Source organism: Trichosurus vulpecula, chromosome 2 (genome assembly GCF_011100635.1).
Source record: "Trichosurus vulpecula isolate mTriVul1 chromosome 2, mTriVul1.pri, whole genome shotgun sequence".
Lineage (NCBI taxonomy): Eukaryota > Metazoa > Chordata > Mammalia > Diprotodontia > Phalangeridae > Trichosurus > Trichosurus vulpecula.
The window spans coordinates 140534325-140553544 of record NC_050574.1 but is presented as its reverse complement, the minus strand read 5'-3'; the positions used below and the strand labels follow the sequence as shown (position 1 = coordinate 140553544).

Genomic DNA, 19220 nt, shown 5'->3' with positions numbered 1-19220 from the left:
GGTTCTATCTAAAAGCTGCTTTACATGGAAAATGCTATAAAAAAGTAAGCAGGAAGGGGGAAAAAAGACCTACTATTTATCCCCACTCAAATACTTGCCATCCCCCATTGAAACAAAACATTAGTCACTGAAAGGGAGAAACCCACATGAAATTCTCTGCACAAAAATATAGGAGCATTGATTTGACAGGTGAGGGGCTGAAAGCAACATGACACTAATGTGACATGATGGGAGGGAGAAGAAGAGCCCTCCTTGCCAGATCAACAGCTGATTAGTGCACATTGTGAAAATTTTTCATTTTCGTAGTGTTGCTGCCATCAGTAATGACCCAGGCACAAGTAGGCTATTCAGAGGGTATCCTTCTCTAATAATCCAGTGTATTTGTTGCTAATCACTATTTAACCTTTCAAGTGCCAACTGCAGGTTAGCTGTAATTTAGCTGCAAACTCCAGCACACTTTATCACTGCTTCTCTTTCTTTAGCCATCAGATTATATAATGCTTAGTTTATGTTGTGGAAAACCCCCGCTTTCTAAAAAAAGGTCCATCACAGAGTTATAAATAGCCCAGACTTGGGCAAAATCAGAGGTTGCCCTTTTTTACAGTAATGAATTCTGACTGACAGCTTACAAAGAATTTGCATCCCTGTGCAATATCAATAGGAAACAAAAGCAGATTTACATGTACAAATGCAGGAAATCAGCTCTTAATAAATGTAGGTTTATGAGAATGGCTTTTCAAGCAATAGTACTTGAAATGAAGATCTCTGAATTAGAGCACTACTGATCATTCAAAAATCTATTTTTTCGGGGGGGCAGAGCCAAGAGGGCGGCTGGTAAGCAGGGACTAGTGTGAGCTCCATACCGACTCCCTCCAAAAACATATAAAAAATGGCTCTGAACCAATTCTAGAATGGCAGAACCCACAGAACAGCAGAGGGAAGCAGGGCTCCAGCCCAGGACAGCCTGGATGGTCTCTGGGTGAGGTCTATCCCACACGGAGCTGGGAGCTGGGAGCTGGGAACTGAGTGGAGCAGAGCCCAGCTTGAGCGCCGTGGACCAACCAGACCAGGAGCAGGGTGGAGGGGACCCTAGCGCCCTGAATCAGTGAGCTGCGGCAGTTACAAGACTTCTCAACCCACAAACACCAAAGACTGTGGAGAAGGTTAGTGGGAAAAGCTGCAGGAGTGGAAGGAGTTCCCTGTTCGGCTTCCAGCCCCGGGGGCAGCAGAGGTGGGGCAGCTACAGCTGCTGCTGCTTCAGGCTCCAGGCCCACCTGGTGGGAGGAATTAAGTGGCGGATCAGAGCAGGGATGCACAGCCTGCTGAAGATCTAAGCCCAGTTCGGGCTGGGGGTTCTTGGGGAAGGAGGAGTGCTGGGGTGACAGAGCTGGCACCTCCCCTCCAAACGTGGAACATAGAACTCTTTAGTCTACAAGCAGTCATACCCCACTGAAAAACTCAAGGGTCAAGTTAGTTGGTTGGGAATATGGCCAAACAGCGAAAACGTGCCCAGATTCAGTGTCAGACTTTGCATTCTTTCTCTGGTGACAAAGAAGACCAAAACATACAGCCTAAAGAAGTCAACAACGTGCAAGAGCCCACACCAAAAGCTTCCAAGAAAAATGTTAACTGGTCCCAGGCCATGAAAGAGCTCAAAAAGGATTTGGAAAAGCAAGTTAGAGAAGTAGAGGAAAAATTGGGAAGAAAAATGAGAAGGATGCAAGAAAACCACGAAAACAAGTCAATCACTTGCTAAAGGAGACCCAAAAAAATACTAAAAAATACACTGAAGGAAACAACACCTTACAAAACAGACTAACTCAAATGGCAAAAGAGCTCCAAAAAGCCAATGAGCAGAAGAATGCCTTGAAAGGCAGAATTAGCCAAATGGAAAAGGAGGTCCAAAAGACCACTGAAGAAAATACTACTTTAAAAATGAGATTGGAGCAAGTGGAAGCTAGTGACTTTATGAGAAATCAAGATATTATAAAACAGAACCAAAGGAATGAAAAAGTGGAAGACAATGATGAAATATCTCATTGGAAAAACCACTAACCTGGAAAATAGATCCAGGAGAGAGAATTTAAAAATTATTGGACTACCTGAAAGCCATGATCAAAAAAAGAGCCTAGATATCATCTTTCAAGAAATTATCAAGGAGAAATGCCCTGATATTCTAGAGCCAGAGGGCAAAATAGAAATTGAAAGAATCCATCGATCACCTCCTCAAAAAGATCCCAAAAAGAGATCTCCCAGGAATACTGTCGCCAAATTCCAGAGCTCCCAGATCAAGGAGAAAATACTGCAAGCAGCCAGAAAGAAACAATTTGAGTATTGTGGAAACCCAATCAGAATAATCGAGGATCTGGCAACCTCTACATTAAGAGATCGAAGGGCTTGGAATACGATATTCCAGAGGTCAACGGAGCTAGGATTAAAACCTAGAATCACCTACCCAACAAAACTGAGTATCATGCTGCAAGGCAAAATATGGATTTTCAATAAAATAGAGGACTTTCAAGCTTTCTCAGTGAAAAGACCAGAACTGAATAGAAAATTTGACTTTCAAACACAAGAATCAAGAGAAGGATGAAAGGGTAATCAAGAAAAAGAACAAGAAAAGAAAATTGCAAGGGACTTACTAAAGGTGAACTGTTTTGTTGACATTCCTACATGGAAAGATGACAAGTATGATTCATGAGACCTCAATATTAGGGTAGCTGAAGGGAATATGCATACATATATGTTTATGTATATATATGGGTGAATGTGTATTTATGTATATATCTATGTGTGTGTGTGTGTATATATATATATATATATATATATATATATATATATATATATATATATACAGAAAGAGAGAGAGAGAGAGAGAGAGAGAGAGAGAGAGAGAGAGAGAGAGAGAGGGAGAGAGAGAGCGCACACGGACACAGGGTGAGTTGAAGATGAAGGGAAGATATCTAAAAGAAAGAAAATCAAATGAAGGGATGAGAGAGGAACATACTGAGAGAGGGAGATAAGGAGTGATAGAATGGGGTGGATTATCTTGCATAAAGGTGGCAAGAGGAAGCAGTTCTGTGGGAGGAGGGGAGAGGGCGGGTGACGGGGGAATGAGTGAACCTTGCTCTCATCAGATTTGGCCTAAGGAGGGAATACCATACATACATACCCAATTGGGAATCTTACCCCACAGGAAAGAAGAGGGAAGAAGATAAAAAAAGGGGGGGGATGATGGAGGGGAGGGCTGATGGGGGTGGAGGTAGTCAAAAACAAACACTTTCGAAAGGGGACAGGGTCAAGGGAGAAAATTCAATAAAGGGGGATGGGTTGGGAAGAAGCAAAATATAGTTAGTCTTTCACAACATGAGTATTGTGGAGGGGTTATACATAACGATACACATGTGGCCTATGTTGAATTGCTTGACTTCTTAGGGAGGGTGGGTGGGAAGGGAAGAGGGGAAAGAATTTGGAACTCAAAGTTTTAAAAACTGATGTTCAAAAATAAAAAAAATATTTTTGCATGCAACTAGAAAATAAGATACACAGGCAATGGGGCGTAGAAATTTATCTTGCCCTACAAGAAAGGAAAGGAAAAGGGGAGGGGAGGGGAGTGGGGTGACAGAAGGGCAGGTTGACTGGGGAACAGGGCAACCAGAATATATGCCATCTTGGAGTGGGGGGGGGAGGGTAGAAATGGGGAGAAAATTTGTAATTCAAACTCTTGTAAAAATTAATGCTGAAAACTAAATATGTTAAATAAATAAATTAAAAAATTAAAAAAGTGTTTAAAAAAAATCCATTTTTTCAAAAACTGTTTTCTAACCTGAAAATTTCATCATTGTGATGAGCCATTTTGACATAGAAATGGACATTGTCATAATTCATTTTGGATGGGTATTATAGATGTAAGTAATTAAAGTGATAATTACCTTATAAATGTCCAGAAATCCACATTGGTGATCAAATCTGGTATATAACTCATTCAACATGCTAATTACTTGCATAGGGGTACACTGAGCACAGATAGCTGTGAAACCCACTATGTCAGAGAAGAGCATGGTGACATCATCAAACTTTCTGGCCTGCACTTGCTGTCCTTGCCATAATTGCCGGGCTACATCTCCAGGGAAAATGGAAAACAGAAGGTCCACTGTCTTCTTTTTCTCTTCTTCCAGAGCCTGGTGAGTTCTTTCTAATGTTGCCTTTAGTTTATCCATCCTCTTCTTTAGTCCATCCTGGGCTTTGGCCTGCTCCCCAACCAATATCACATCACGTGTTGCATCATGGATGGGGATATCTGAGAGATGCAGGCCACGGCCCATGAGTTCATCCAACTTGTCTACACACGGAGAGCCCAAAAACAAAATAGAATTTGATTCTGGAATGTGGATCATCTGTCCTTTGACTTCCATCACCTGAAAAATCAAAATGGAATTTAGATCGGTACTCTTTATTACAAGATAGTCTATAACACTGATGAAGAGGACAATTCAAAATGCTACTAGCTTTGAATTCAATTTCATCAAACTGGAATGTAACATACAGCCTGGAGCAAATCTGGTCCCTCTGCACAACTACTGGTGCCACAGGTCATTGCTAAAGATAAAAGAAGGAAGAGTAAACAGAGCTAGAAAAATAGTACAGGTTCCACTCAAAACCCATTTAACTCCAGAGCTAGTTTACGTAAAATATTCACTGGTGTTGATGTAACACTAGATACGATGATCCTGATATAACACTAGACTTAGGCTATGTCCATATCATGGAAAAATAACTGACTAAGGGGGTCAATTGAGTCAGAAAAAAATCACTCTGCATGGAAAAAAACTCAGCAACCCAGTTGTTTAATATCATCTAAAACAAATATTTAACTAACTGAACTTTTCACAATGAATTGTTATGACTCTGTAAGTACAACCTTGGAAAATGTAGTTGCTATGCATGACAAGGCACCATGATATAGAAGGCCAGCTTGTAGTCAAAAAGATCTGAGTTCAGCTCCTGCTCTGATGCAGATGCTTAACTATAGGAAAATCCCTTAACCCTTCAATGGCCCTGGACAATTCTCGAAGGCTATAAGTTATGGATGAGAGGTTGACTTGCAGCAGCAGAGGAAGATTCCACATCAAAAATTCTCTACATTGGTGAAATCACAAGTACATATTAAAAAAATTCTTTGCATCATGGTATGATTACATTAGACAGTTCAACAATTCATTGGGATTTTTTTCTAATTGGGCCTACCTAGGAATTTATAATCAAGTATTATTCCAAAATGTCCAGATATATATTTATCAATCTAAGGATGGGTGGATGGATGGATGGATAGATAGATAATTAGATAGATAGATAGAGACATATAGGCATGTGTGTATATATTCTTACTATGTCCTACATAGTAAGAACGCCAGTTTGGCTGGACTACAATGTACATGAAAGACAGTAATATGAAACAAGACTGGAAAGAAAAGTGAAGTTCAGGATATTAAAGGTTTTAAATGCTAAATAGAGTTTATATTTGATCCTAGAGGTAATAGTAAGTCATTGGATTTTATTGCAAAGTGGAATTACATGGTCAGACTTGGGCTTTAGAAAAATGCCTTTGACTGCTATGTGGAGGATGGATTTGGACAGGAAAGAATTTGAGGCAGGGAGAACACCTGAGAAACTCATTTAACTCTAAGGTCCCTTCCAGCTCTAAATATATGGCCCCCCAGATCATCTTTTTCCCCCCTAGGAAACAGAGGTTCAACACATAAGAGACAACCTAGTGGATTAACTGCACTGAGAAGAAAGGACAGCTGTCATTTCCCCTGTTACCGCCTCTGATTGTCTTCTTAGCACACCCTCCCCCGATATAGTTCATATCCTAATCCTGACCATCTTGACCATTAATCTGCCCACAGGAGAATGTTTATTGTCTCACACTTAAAGAGAAAGTTTCTGGGAATACATCATCATTTCAGGTTAATGTTCCTATGGGAAGAATATACCTAAGGAGAACTGCTAGAACAGCAGCCTTTCTTCACCTCTAAAACCATTGGTCCTTGTGTGTCAGTTCATGCCACTAAGTTAATATTAAAAACAATGATGGCTAACTTGTGTAATCATTTGAGATCATCCTAGATTCCTACAAAGCTTAATCTAAGGATTTAGAAAATGAGTGGGTAGGAAAATATATTTAAGGAGAGTTACCTGATGCAATCACTTTACAATTCTAATTTTAGTAAAAAACAAAACAAAAAACCCCAAAATGTAGGTAGTTCTAAACGTTTCTGGAACATCATTCAGGGCAAGGTAAAATACAGGATATTTATTCAAGATAGGAAAATCCCTTTTTATGTGAACCTGGCTCTTAAACTTACCTAAATTAACTGATAACTTCTCATAAAATCTCAGGTTCAAAAGGGAAATTAGAGGGCCTCTAGACCAGGAGTGGGGAACCTGTGGCCTCAAGGCCACATGTAGCCCTCTAACTCTTTAAGAGCAACCCTTTGACTGAATCCAAACTTCACAGAACAAATCCCCTTAAAAGGATTTGTTCCATAAAATTTGGACTCAGTCAATAGGCTGTACCCAAGGACCTAGAAAGACACATGTGGCCTCGAGGCTACAGGTTCCTCACCCTCCTCTAGACTGATCAGTACCTGAATAGGAATCCTCTCTACAACATGCCTAACTAGTGGTTATTCAGCCTCAGTTTGAAGATGTCAATTGATGGCTAACTCACCATAGCAAGCCATTCTGTTCCACTTTGGGATTGCTCTCATTTCTAGCAAGTTTTTTTTCTTATATATACTCAAATCTAACTCATTGTAATATTAGTTCTGCAGGGCCGAGGAAAAATGCCTACTCTTTCTACCTAATATTCTCTGATAGCTAGTCTTCCTTCATTTAAATTATCTTTTTGGCAGTTTTCTTTCCTTTAAATGGGTCCTCCTCATATGTCATGGTTTACAGGACCCTCAATATCCTGGTCAGTCTCTCTTGGACCTATGCCAGCTTGTCAACGTCACCCCTCAAATGTGACACCTGGAGTTGAACAGGAGGATCCAGAAGTGTTTTGAACAGAGCAGAGTACAGCAGGGTTCTTGCAAGATTTAAAAGTGACTTGTTGATTGGCCTACAGTTGTTTAAAAAATAAATTTTATCTGCTTTTTCACATGAGGAAACACCCAAAGGCCAAAACCCTAGATAATCAAAAGAAAACTTTAAATATGTGCTTTTTCTCATATTTATGAAGTAAGCAATTAGAACTTCAGAGTATTTGTGTGTCTCATAAAAATGTATTCAGTATCTAATTGGAAAATATCATATATTATTCATTTTGAAATTCTTATCACTTTCCTTATAATTACAAAGCTAGAAATAAAGTATGCCTTATATAATTTATGAATTTAGGAATGTGGTGATGCATTTTATGGAATGGATATGTTTTTAACATAAGGAATACAGTTATGAAATCTTGGAAAACAGAGAGTTTAAAATAGAAGGTGCTTTCGAAGCTTTTTCCATCTTAAATTATACAAAGACTGAATTGAAATAGACCAAGAGGAATATGCGAAATAAATTATTTTTAAACCAAAAGGGCCTTGAAACTGTAATACATAAGAAATAGACCTGCTTGACTCTGAGCACAAAATATTAAATTTACTGTAAAACTGTAGGGACTAAAAATCATTAATGAACCACAAATGCTTAATCATCAATTTTTGGGAAATGCCCATGGTGTTATTTTAATATGATAAATTATATTTCATATAATAAAATTAATTATTGAATACAATAAGATTATATTTTAATCTTATTATAATACTAATGTTACATATAGGTCATTCAATGGAAAACTATTACTATTACCAATAAGCAATAGTTTTTTAAGTCCATACTGGATGCATGACCCTAAGACATAATTTCCTGCTCTCTAAGAGTTTACAGTAAAGCTATTTAAAAAGCAGAATTGTAGAGTTCAAATAGATTCCAGGAATTGACTCCTCCATCACAGACTGAGGAATGAACAGGACTACAATGTCCTCAATAAACAATCATGAAATTTCTACATGAAGCCCCTTCACTGATGAGTAACTTACTACCCTCCCAAAGTTCTCTTTATGAACAGCTATAAGTTTAAGCAAGCTGAATTGTGTTTCTTTGTAGCTTCCATTGACATCTCTGGGACCAAGTAGAGCAGATCAAATCCCTCTTCTATAAGAAAACTTCATACTTGACAATGGTCATTAAATTTCACCTAAGCTGTCACTTCAGGATATTAAATATCCTAGTGTTACTTGATTGGATCTTCATGACAATGTCTTTAGTTCCCTCATTATCCTAACCATTCTTCTTTATATGCACTCCCTACCTGTCAAGATTCTTCCTACAGTGTGACATTCAGAACTTAACACAATACCCTAGATATAGTCTGACCATGACAGCAGACAGTGGACCTATCATTTTCCTCATTCTGAACACTAAATTCAAAATTACATTTTTGTTTGTTTATCATGTCATACTGTTGACTTATGTAGGCCTAAGAATTCACTAAAATTCTCAGATGTTTTTGATTATAAACCATCTCTAGCCATGTCTTTTCCATTCTGTACTTACGCAGTAGTATTTTGAACTCAAGTGTAAGACTTTACCTATTAAATTTCATCTTATGAGCTTCAGCTGTTTTTTTTCATCCTATCCATGTTATTTATTTTTCCTGAGTCTGTAATCCACTTTCAAATATAATAAACACACCATTGATTCCTTTATTCAATCATTAATTTAAAATGTTGAACAAAATAGAGCCAGTGACATAAATGTGTAGCACTCCACTATAGACTTCTCTCCAAGCTTGCATAAACCATCACTAGTGGGTTTTAGTGAGTTATCTTATTCTTAACCACTTAACCTACTTGTCATCTAACCTTTATCTATACATTCTTAACCATTAGACTTAATGGAATTCAGGTATATTTTATTTCTAACATTTACCGGATCTACCAGTTTAGTAGTCTTGTCCTAACATGAAGCAAGATTGGTTTAGCACAACTGAGTCTTAAGGAACCATGCTGACAAATAGAAATTAATTATCCCTTCCTTCTTCTAAATGCTTACAAACTACCACTTTAACAATCTGTTTTAGCATTTTTTCCCATGAATCTGTACATAGCTCTCTAACCTGTATTTAGAAAAATCTGTTTTCTTGTCCCTTTGGAAAACAATGATATATATCCATCTTCAGACCTAGAGCACCTTTCCCATTCTCTACCATTCCTCAGAGATCACAGGCCTTTTATGTATCAAGGGATTTAGAGCTAGAAGGGATCTTGGACATCTAGTCCTTCTTCCTCATTTCACAGATGAGAAAACTGAGGTCCACACAGATGAAGGGATTTGTCAAAGATCACACAAGTAGTAAATAGCAGAATAATAATTCAAACCCTGATTTTCTAAATCCAAATTCAATATCCTTTCCACAAAAAGACTATATCTGCTCATTCTTTCAGTACCCTGGGAGCTAAGTGACTCAAGATTTTTGAGGGAGCTAGATGATCTCTCAGAAATGTTGCATTTTTATTTCCTGTTAGGCAGTTCATAAGTCAGCAATTGTCTATATATACTAATCGAACTAACTACAGAAATATGGAAACTTTAAAAGATAATTTTATAGTATTAGTTTAGAAAATTTGAATCCTAACTACTTCTTACAAAAAAAAAGTGTGACCCTTTGGCAAGTCTCTGTTTCCTCATTTGTAAGGGTTTGTAAGATTAGGTGATCACTAAAGTCTTATACAACTGGAAAATTCTATAAAATTTGTAAACTGTTAAGAAATCCAATACATCATAACCTGGTGAGGTACTTTAAATAAGACATGGATCTTAGAATTGGCTCCCTTCAAGGCTTAGCTCAAATGATGACTCCTAATCCCCCTGTCATTACTATTCTCTTCCTCTTTAAAATTTCAAGAGTCAGCATAGCATAGTAGATAGAAGTTGGCATGGAGTGAGGATAGCCTGGGTTTAAGCCCTGCAAGTACTAAATTTGTGACCCTCAATGAGTTAAAATTAATCTCCTGGTGTCACAGGCAGATCTTTACAACTATAAATTGTAGAACAGTTTGCCTACATTGCTAGAGGGAGTTTCCTCATTCAAAACTTCTTATAACAATGAAATCACCTGCCCAGGCTGAAAAATAAACATCCATAGGTTTCATTCTCCCTAATAGAATATAGCTTCTTGAGGATAGGTACTTCAGTCTGTCTTTGTGTGGCCCGCACTTAGGACATGGCCTTGCACACAGTAGGCATATAAAAATTGTGTATCACATTAGATTGCTTATTTGAGAAGCTATGTAGCTTAATGGAGAGAAAGCCACCCTCAGAGTCAGGAAAATCTGGATTCAAGTCCTATCTCTGACACATAGTCTTTGTGTGACTCTGAGCAAGTCACAACCTCTCAGAGCTCTGGGCAATTTTATAGGAATGTAATTTGCAGAAAAGGTGCTGATGTGCACTGGTAGAGGGAATTTTCTCCCTTGGGAGTTCTATGTATGTAGTAATAAAACAACATGTCCAGTCCTGATACCTCTCCCCTTATGTCAGACTGGATCACATATTAAGGTTTGATAAAAACCAGTGTCATGGGGGGTGGAGCCAAGATGGCAGCTGGAAAGCGGGGACCAGCATGAGCTCCCTGCCAAGTCCCTCCAAAAACCTATAAAAATGGCTCTGAACCAATTCTAGAACTGCAGAACCCACAAAACAGCAGAGGGAAGCAGGGCTCCAGCCCAGGACAGCCTGGATGGTCGCTGGGTGAGGTCTACCCCACACGGAGCTGGGAGCTGGGAATGGAGTGGAGCAGAGCCCAGCCTGAGCGGGGTGGACCAACCAGACCAGGAGCCGGGCGGAGGAAGCCCTAGTGCCCTGAATCAGTGAGCTGTGGCAGTTACAAGACTTCTCAACCCACAAACACCAAAGACAGTGGAGAAGGTTAGTGGGAAAAGCTGCAGGAGTGGAAGGAGTTCACAGTTCCGCTTCCAGCCCCGGGGGCAGTGGAGGTGGGGCAGCTACAGCTGCTGCTGCTTCTGGCCCCAGGCCCACCTGGTGGGAGGAATTAAGTGGTGGATCAGAGCAGGAGTGCACAGCCTGCTGAAGATCTAAGTCCAGTCCAGGTTGGGGGTTCATGGGGAAGGAGTAGTGCTGGTGTGACAGAGCTGGCACGTCCCCTCCAAACGTGGAACATAGAACTCTTTAGTCTACAAGCAGTCATACCCCACTGAAAAACTCAAGGGTCAAGTTAGTTGGTTGGGAATATGGCCAGACAGCGAAAACGTGCCCAGATTCAGTGTCAGACTTTGCATTCTTTCTCTGGTGACAAAGAAGACCAAAACATACAGACAGAAGTTAACAAAGTCAATGAGCCTACAACAGAAACCTCCAAGAAAAACATGAACTGGTCCCAGGCCATGGAAGAGCTCAAAAAGGATTTGGAAAAGCAAGTTAGAGAAGTAGAGGAAAAATTGGGAAGATAAATGAGAAGGATGCAAGAAAACCAAGAAAGACAAGTCAGTGACTTGCTAAAGGAGACCCAAAAAAATACTAAAAAATACACTGAAGAAAACAACACCTTAAAAAATAGACTAATTCAAATGGCAAAAGAGCTCCAAAAAGCCAATGAGGAGAAGAATGCCTTGAAAGGCAGAATTAGCCAAATGGAAAAGGGTATGCATAAGACCACTGAAGAAAATATTACTTTAAAAATTAGATTGGAGCAAGTGGAAGCTAGTAACTTTATGAGAAATCAAGATACTACAAAACAGATCCAAAGGAATGAAAAAATGGAAGACAGTGTGAAATATCTCATTGGAAAAACCACTGACCTGGAAAATAGATCCAGGAGAGATCATTTAAAAATTATTGGAGTACCTGAAAGCCATGATCAAAAAAAGAGCCTAGATATCATCTTTCAAGAAATTATCAAGGAGAACTGCCCTGATATTCTAGAGCCACAGGACAAAATAGAAATTGAAAAAATCCATCGATCGCCTCCTCAAATAGATCCCCAAAAGAAATCTCCTAGGAATATTGTCACCAAATTCCAGAGCTCCCAGATCAAGGAGAAAATACTGCAAGCAGCCAGAAAGAAACAATTTGAGTATTGTGGAAACCCAATCAGAATAACCCAAGATCTTCCAAGATAACCCAAGCTTCTACATTAAGAGATCAAAGGGCTTGGAATAAGATATTCCGGAGGTCAATGGAGCTAGAATTAAAACCAAGAATCACCTACCCAGCAAAACTGAGTATCATGCTCCAAGGCAAAATATGGATTTTCAATAAAATAGAGGACTTTCAAGCTTTCTCAGTGAAAAGACCAGAACTGAGTAGAAAATTTGACTTTCCAACACAAGAATCAAGAGAAGCATGAAAAGGTAATCAAGAAACAGAAATTGCAAGGGACTGACTAAAGTTGAAGTGTTTTGTTTACATTCCTACATGGAAAGATGAGATGTATGATTCATGAGACCTCGGTATTAGGGTAGCTGAAGGGAATATGCATATATATATATATATGTATATATGTATATATATGTTTATGTATATATAAGTGAATGTGTATTTTTGTATATATCTATGTGTGTGTGTGTGTATATATATATCTCCATGTGTGTGCGTGTATATATATGTATATGTATATACATATACATATATATATATATATATATAAAGAGAGAGAGAGAGAGAGAGCAGACACAGGGTGAGTTGAAGATGAAGGGAAGATGTCTAAAAGAAATAAAATCAAATTAAGGGATGAGAAAGGAACATACTGAGAGAGGGAGATAGGGAGAGATAGAATGGGGTGGATTATCTCGCATAAAGCTGGCAAGAGGAAGCAGTTCTGTCGGAGGAGGGGAGAGGGCAGGTGAGGGGGGAAGGAGTGAACCTTTCTCTCATCAGATTTGGCCTGAGAAGGAAATACCCAATTGGGTACCTTACCCCACAGGACAGAAGAGGGAGGAAGATAAAAAAGGGGGGGATGATGATGGAGGGGAGGGCAGATGGGGGTGGAGGTAATCAAACACAAACACTTTCAAAAGGGGACAGGGTCAAGGGGGAAAATTCAATAAAGGGGGATGGGTTGGGAAGGAGCAAAATACAGTCTTTCACAACATGACTACTGTGGAAGGGTTATACATAATGATACACATGTGGCCTATGTTGAATTGTTTGACTTCTTGGGGAGGGTGGGTGAGAAGGGAAGAGGTGAGAGAATTTGGAACTCAAAGTTTTAAAAACAGATGTTCAAAAACAAAAAAAAAAGTTTTGCATGCAACTAGAAAATAAGATAAACAGGCAATGGGGCATAGAAATTTATCTTGCCCTACAAGAAAGGAAGGGAAAAGGGGATGGGAGGGGAGTGGGATAACAGAGGGGAGGGCTGCCTGGGGAACAGGGCTTCCAGAATATATGCCATCTTGGAGTGGGGGGGAGGGTAGAAATGAGGAGAAAATTTGTAATTCAAACTCTTGTGAAAATCAATGCTGAAAACTAAATATGTTAAATAAATTTAAATAAAAAAACAGTGTCGCAAATAAATGCCAGAAATATAATAAGAATTAGTAGCTGACATTTATATAGCACTTTCAAGTTTGCAAAGTTACGTTCAATTCAGTTGTAAGAAACACAGTAGCCTCCACATCCATAAATCAAAGAAGCCCTCAATGAAGGTAAAAAAAACCTGAGTCACCAGTCTTAAGGCCCTTTTTCCTGAGATGGAGTTTGAATATCAACTAGTAGCACGGATCACCCTTTCCCCCCTGCCCCCAGCATGAATCATCATCAGTCCTGAATCATAAGTGACACCCCAGGTCCAATATCCCCTGGCCCACTGGCCCCAAAGCCTGGTCCTGTTCGATTCAGATAGGAACCCTCTAAAATCCTACCCCTTTTTCCCCCAATAGGCACCTAACACCATCCATGACTCCCATAGACTTCCCTGTGTGTACCCATCCTCCCTCATCATCCATAGATTATGTGACTATTTTTCCTCAGTAAAGTTGGCTTGCTGAACTTTCTCCCTTCTCTTGCTGTTTTGAGTCTTTCCAGTGTTGCTGCACATCCCATCCACAATTTTTTTCTTCCTTGAAGCACAAGGCAGTCTCTAAGACTATGACTAAGGTCAGTAGCCTCGCTTAATTTCCAAATTTGATTTAAAGAAATGAAAGTAAGGGCTGAATCTGGAACCATGTGCCTCAAGGACAGGGTCCTTCATTTTTTTCCTTCTTACCTTCTTCTCAACACTGGGGCTATGACTAAAACCTTGGCTTCAAACTGAGTGTTCCTAGAGAATTTGCCCCTGGTCACATAAGTGGCAAATTAAGGGACATTGTTGCCTTTCTGTATATGGGACGTTAGTGTTTTTAACCTCCTCAGTCTATATGAAGAAATCAATTCAATAAGTTTTTATTAAGCACCTACTATGTGCCAGGCAGTGTGTTCAGTGAAGGTATAAAGACAAATATGAAAGAGTCTCTGCCCTCAAAGACCTTACATGACCTCATTTAAATTGAATTGAAACAGATTTAGAAAGGAAATCAATGCCATTTAGTCATATTTCTATCTGGAATTTATTGAAAGTTATGGCCCAGAGTATAGAGGAATACTCTGCATAATGTTGTTCTGAACTGCATGATTCATAATGTAATCATCGCTAATATCCTTGGTTAAAAATGCTGACAATTTACCCAATTGTGAAGTGAAGTTCATCAGCTTATAGCTCCAAGGGTCCTTTTTGGAGCCCTTCTTATGGACAGCAGTGAGTAAGGACACCTGACTGTCTTCCAGCTCAGTGGTCATGTGTCATGATAGAATCATACGGTATGGAGGTAGAAGAGAGCTTAAAGGTCAGCTAGTCCACTCTTCTCATTTTATATATAAGGGGATAAGCCTCCCAGAGGTTAAGCCGCTTACCCAAAGTAACAGAGGTGACATAGTAAACAGAGTTGAGATTTAAACTGAGTTTCCATGACTCCAAGTTCATCATTCTTTCTATTACATTAATTTGCTTCCCTTATATATCAATCAACAGTTTCAGTAATTGGTCCATCTAGTTTGTCAATTAGGCTTTGGGCATATTGAGCAATTATAACTACTTGAGACAGTTTTTAAAGCTCCTTTCCTGGTCCAGACCTGTCATCTGTACAAAGTAGTCCCACTGTAGATAGGGACTAGCTCCTTGGATGCAGATGTCCAACTTTCTGTTACTTATGGTTTTCAATTATAGCAGATCTTTTCATGGCAGCAAAGAAAAACCAAGGTTGTACTAATTAATTGAGGAACGACTGAGCAAATTCTGGTATATGAATATGATGAAATACTAATGTGCTCTAAGAAATTGTGAAAGGGACTATTGCAGAAAAACCTGGAAAGACTTCTAAGAAATGATACATAGTCAAGTAAGTAGAACCAGAAAAAAGTTTATGCAATAAAAATACTGAAAAGACAAGTTTGAAAGACTAAGGAATGCTGATTAGTACAGTGGAACCAATCACAGGTCCAGAAAACCCATAATAAAATCTCCAGATGGATTTTTGAAATTCATTATTTTTGACTAAATATATTTCTAGTGAGTTTTGTTCTTTCTTGCTTTCTTTATGGGTTGTTCAGCCATTCAGTCCTGTTATGAGTTTTGCTTTGCTTTGTTTTCTTTATGGGTAGAGGAAGGGTATTGAGAAGGAAAGATTTGAAATGAAAAAAAAATAATTTAAAAAAACATATTTTTAGAGAATTTCCTGAGACGTTAAGAGGTTAAGTGAATTAATACATCAGAAGCATGGCTTCTATCTAGGTCTTGCTTACTCTAAGGCCAGCTCTCTAGTATATCTTGCTCTCTGTCATATGTCCCTTACTATACAATAAGGCAAAAAATTCATTCATTTTATTTGCTTTCCTCTTCTCAACATGAAAAATATCTTACACTCTGTAGTCCTACTGATTCTCTAACTGACTTCCTACTTTTGATGAAGTTCATTAGCCACTTATCATTGGCTTTAGAGTCCCTTAAACTTGCGCATCAAGGTCTTTTTTATCCAAGTTTATTTCTAGGTTGCTCCTAACAGACCATACTTCATGGGTTTCATCATATTCCTCAGTTGGACAATCGTTTCATTTCTGAAAAGATCACCCTTCTCCCTTTTGAAAGACTCTTGACTACGCTAATCAGCCAATCCAGGAAGTGAAAGAAGAAGGCTGTGAAAGTGATCTCATGTTTTTAAAGGGGATAACAATGGAGCACAAACTCTGGAAGGCCTTGCTAAGCTGAAACTGAGAAGATAATAAGGGTCTAGTCAAACATTGTTATCAAAGGAATAGCTTAGATAATTCAGAATAGCTTCTTCTCAGAGATTTGGCTGCCAGATGAGGGATTTCATTTATTTATTTGTTTATTCATTAATTTATTCATTTATTTATTTCTTTATTCATGTCCATTCCTTGTTTGTCTATTTGTTTGGCCATATGGGTCATAAACATCCGGCCACAGAAACTGAGGAAAATGCCCTCTAAGGATGTGGAGGAACTGAGATCTGTCTGGGTAGAAAAGATATCCACATATATAAAATCATAATTCTTTGGACACATAGCGGCTGTATGACCTTGTCAAGTCACTTAGCCTCTGGGTGCTCTAGGTAGCTCTCTAAGACTGTTGCAAAGAAAGTGCTCACTTACACTGGCAGAATTTCCTTATCCAAGAGTTTCCTCTGAAAATTAAATTGCAGATCTATTCACTATCTCTATACATTATCTCCTAATTTATTGAAGAACCTTTTCTAAATCTAATAACCATGTAAAAAATACTTTTGGTTTGCCCCTTTGTTGCCAAAGTGTTGAACTGAACAGTCTCAGTTCTTAAATCTAACCCAGTCATTTTATAATGATATAAACTGAGACCCAGAGATGATGTGACTTTCCAGTGATCCCCTAACTAGAAACAGCGAATCCCAGACTTTTGACTCTTATTCTTGGAATTCTGTCTACCATTGTGTATTGCCTTTGAAGATCAACCCAGAAACCTTAATAGAACCCTTATTTCAGGAATAAAAGGTCACTACAAACTAGAACCTAAGTATAGGAGAAAGCATTACACATTAAAAGTAAAAGTTACTATAATGTCTAAGATAATAGCCTGAGGTTCAGAGGTTTAAATGACTTGCTCAGGATTTGTTGCTGTTCAGTTGTTTTTCAATCACATCCAGATCTCCGTGACTTCATTTGGGTTTTTCTTGGCAGAGATGCTGGAGTAGTTTGCCATTCCCTTCTCTAGTTCATTTTACAGATGAGAAAGTGAGGCAAACAGGCGTTAAGTGACTTGCTCAGGGTCACACAGCCTTGCTAACACAATGTCTGAGGCTAGATTCCTGTGCCACCTAACTGCCCTTGCTTAGGGTTACAGATTTAATAAATATCAAAGGTAGGATTTGGATTCCGATTATTTTGATGCCAAGGCCAGTTGTTGTAGGTAAGGACATACCCTGAAATGTAACTTTGTTGAGCTAAAGTACAGTGTACTTCACATCACTTATTGATGAATTACTCCATTAAGGTCTTGATTGGGCACTGTTATTATGTGGCAATGATTTTGAGTTCTTAATCACTCTCTGCCAACATATCCTAAACTCTGGCTACCAATCTAGAAAGATTTCAAGTTGGAGACCTAGCTATGGACTTTGCAGCTCTCATCCATTCTGGACCTTCACAGATAAGTTCAGAATGATACATCACCAGAAACCTGGCCCATTAGACATGGGCATTTTTAGCCACAGCAAAACCTTTCTACTAAGGCACGGAAGGTAAGTGATTCACACAACAGAGGATGTACAAATAATTTTAAAAGTACTAATCATTTGAAGAATTCATGAATTCAATAAATTGAATCTCTTTTGATATTTGATCTCCGCATACTTGGTTCATTTCCCCATGTGTTTATATATGCATTTCTATACATTTAGCCTCTGAATTTCATTCTGAAAAATTTGCTTGAATCTTACTTTGTAGAAAAACTAGTAAACTACATAACAACACAGATTTAATGGTCTAAGATTAGACGCTATTTCTCCTTTCAAATCACAGCAGGGTTCATGTAATATTTAAAGGACACAGGTTTATGCTTTAAAGTTGAAAGAGAAATATCAGGAAATGCTTGGGGAATGCAAATGCAATTTGCAATGCAAATTCTAAAATGCAAAATGCTTATGTTCAACATTTTAAGTTGTATATTTCTCTTTTCCCCCTTTAGAAGTCTGAGATTTTACAGTAATGGGAAATACTAGTTTCATGTGTTCTGCTTAGCATATGATTAGGAATAGGGATAGGGATCAGATCTATAATTTCTTCAATAAAGGGAATTTCCAGATGATGAGACACCCTCTAGTAATGCAGCACCTTCCTTCAAATTTATAGTCTTAGAGAGTTGCCTCAAAGTATGAGAGGTTAAGCTACTTGCCCCCCAGTCACAGAGCCAACATGTGTCAAAGGTAGGACTTAAACACAGAACTTTTTGGCTCTAAAGCCATTTCTATATCCATTACATCATGCTGGCCATCATTTAAAAATAAGAGTCATAATTCTTTGCATACCTATACTGCTTTCTAGCCTGAATTAAAATTGCTTTTTTTCTAATTTTATATACAAGAGATAATCAGGACATCATATGAAATCTGACAGGGAGAAGTTCTAAACTTTATGCCACCATTGCCAGATACCTACAGGCCATACGTTCATGCCTCCCCTCTTCTCCTGTCACAGTACTGTCATTTTCATAAACCAGTGTAAATTCTGGCCCTTATGAAAGTTACTGAAATACATTTATGGAAAATTTGTGATTGACAGTGAAATATTCTTATACCTCACTGTGTCATAGAATTAAATCATTTCCAAGACCCTTTATCTCTGAAATGCCAGTCCTTAAACAAAACCCTTTTTTGCCACTTTTTCACCCACAGTAAGAATAATTTGCTGTCATTGTGACCTCTTCTCTCCTAACTCTTTTTTATTCTCCCAGGTTTCTCAACTCAGACTTCATTTCCCTACGTTCTTAGCCTTTTACGGTCTACCCATTTAATCAAATCAAGCCCAATTATATAACCCCTAGCTCCACAAACCTTTTTATTATTTCCATCCTGCTTAACTGCAACCTTGGATAAACACTACCACCCCCACCACCACCTTTC

General features: G+C 38.6%; 1 protein-coding gene across 1 annotated transcript in view; it reads right to left on the bottom strand.

Annotated features, from left to right (window-relative positions):
- The window catches only part of GUCY1A2 (guanylate cyclase 1 soluble subunit alpha 2), a 434074-nt gene that overhangs the window by 190288 nt on the left and 224566 nt on the right, over positions 1–19220 (bottom strand). Inside the window, exon 5 of the mRNA XM_036745237.1 lies at positions 3933–4418. Within this exon, the coding sequence (XP_036601132.1) occupies positions 3933–4418 (486 nt within the window). The remainder of the gene's footprint in view (positions 1–3932; positions 4419–19220) is intronic.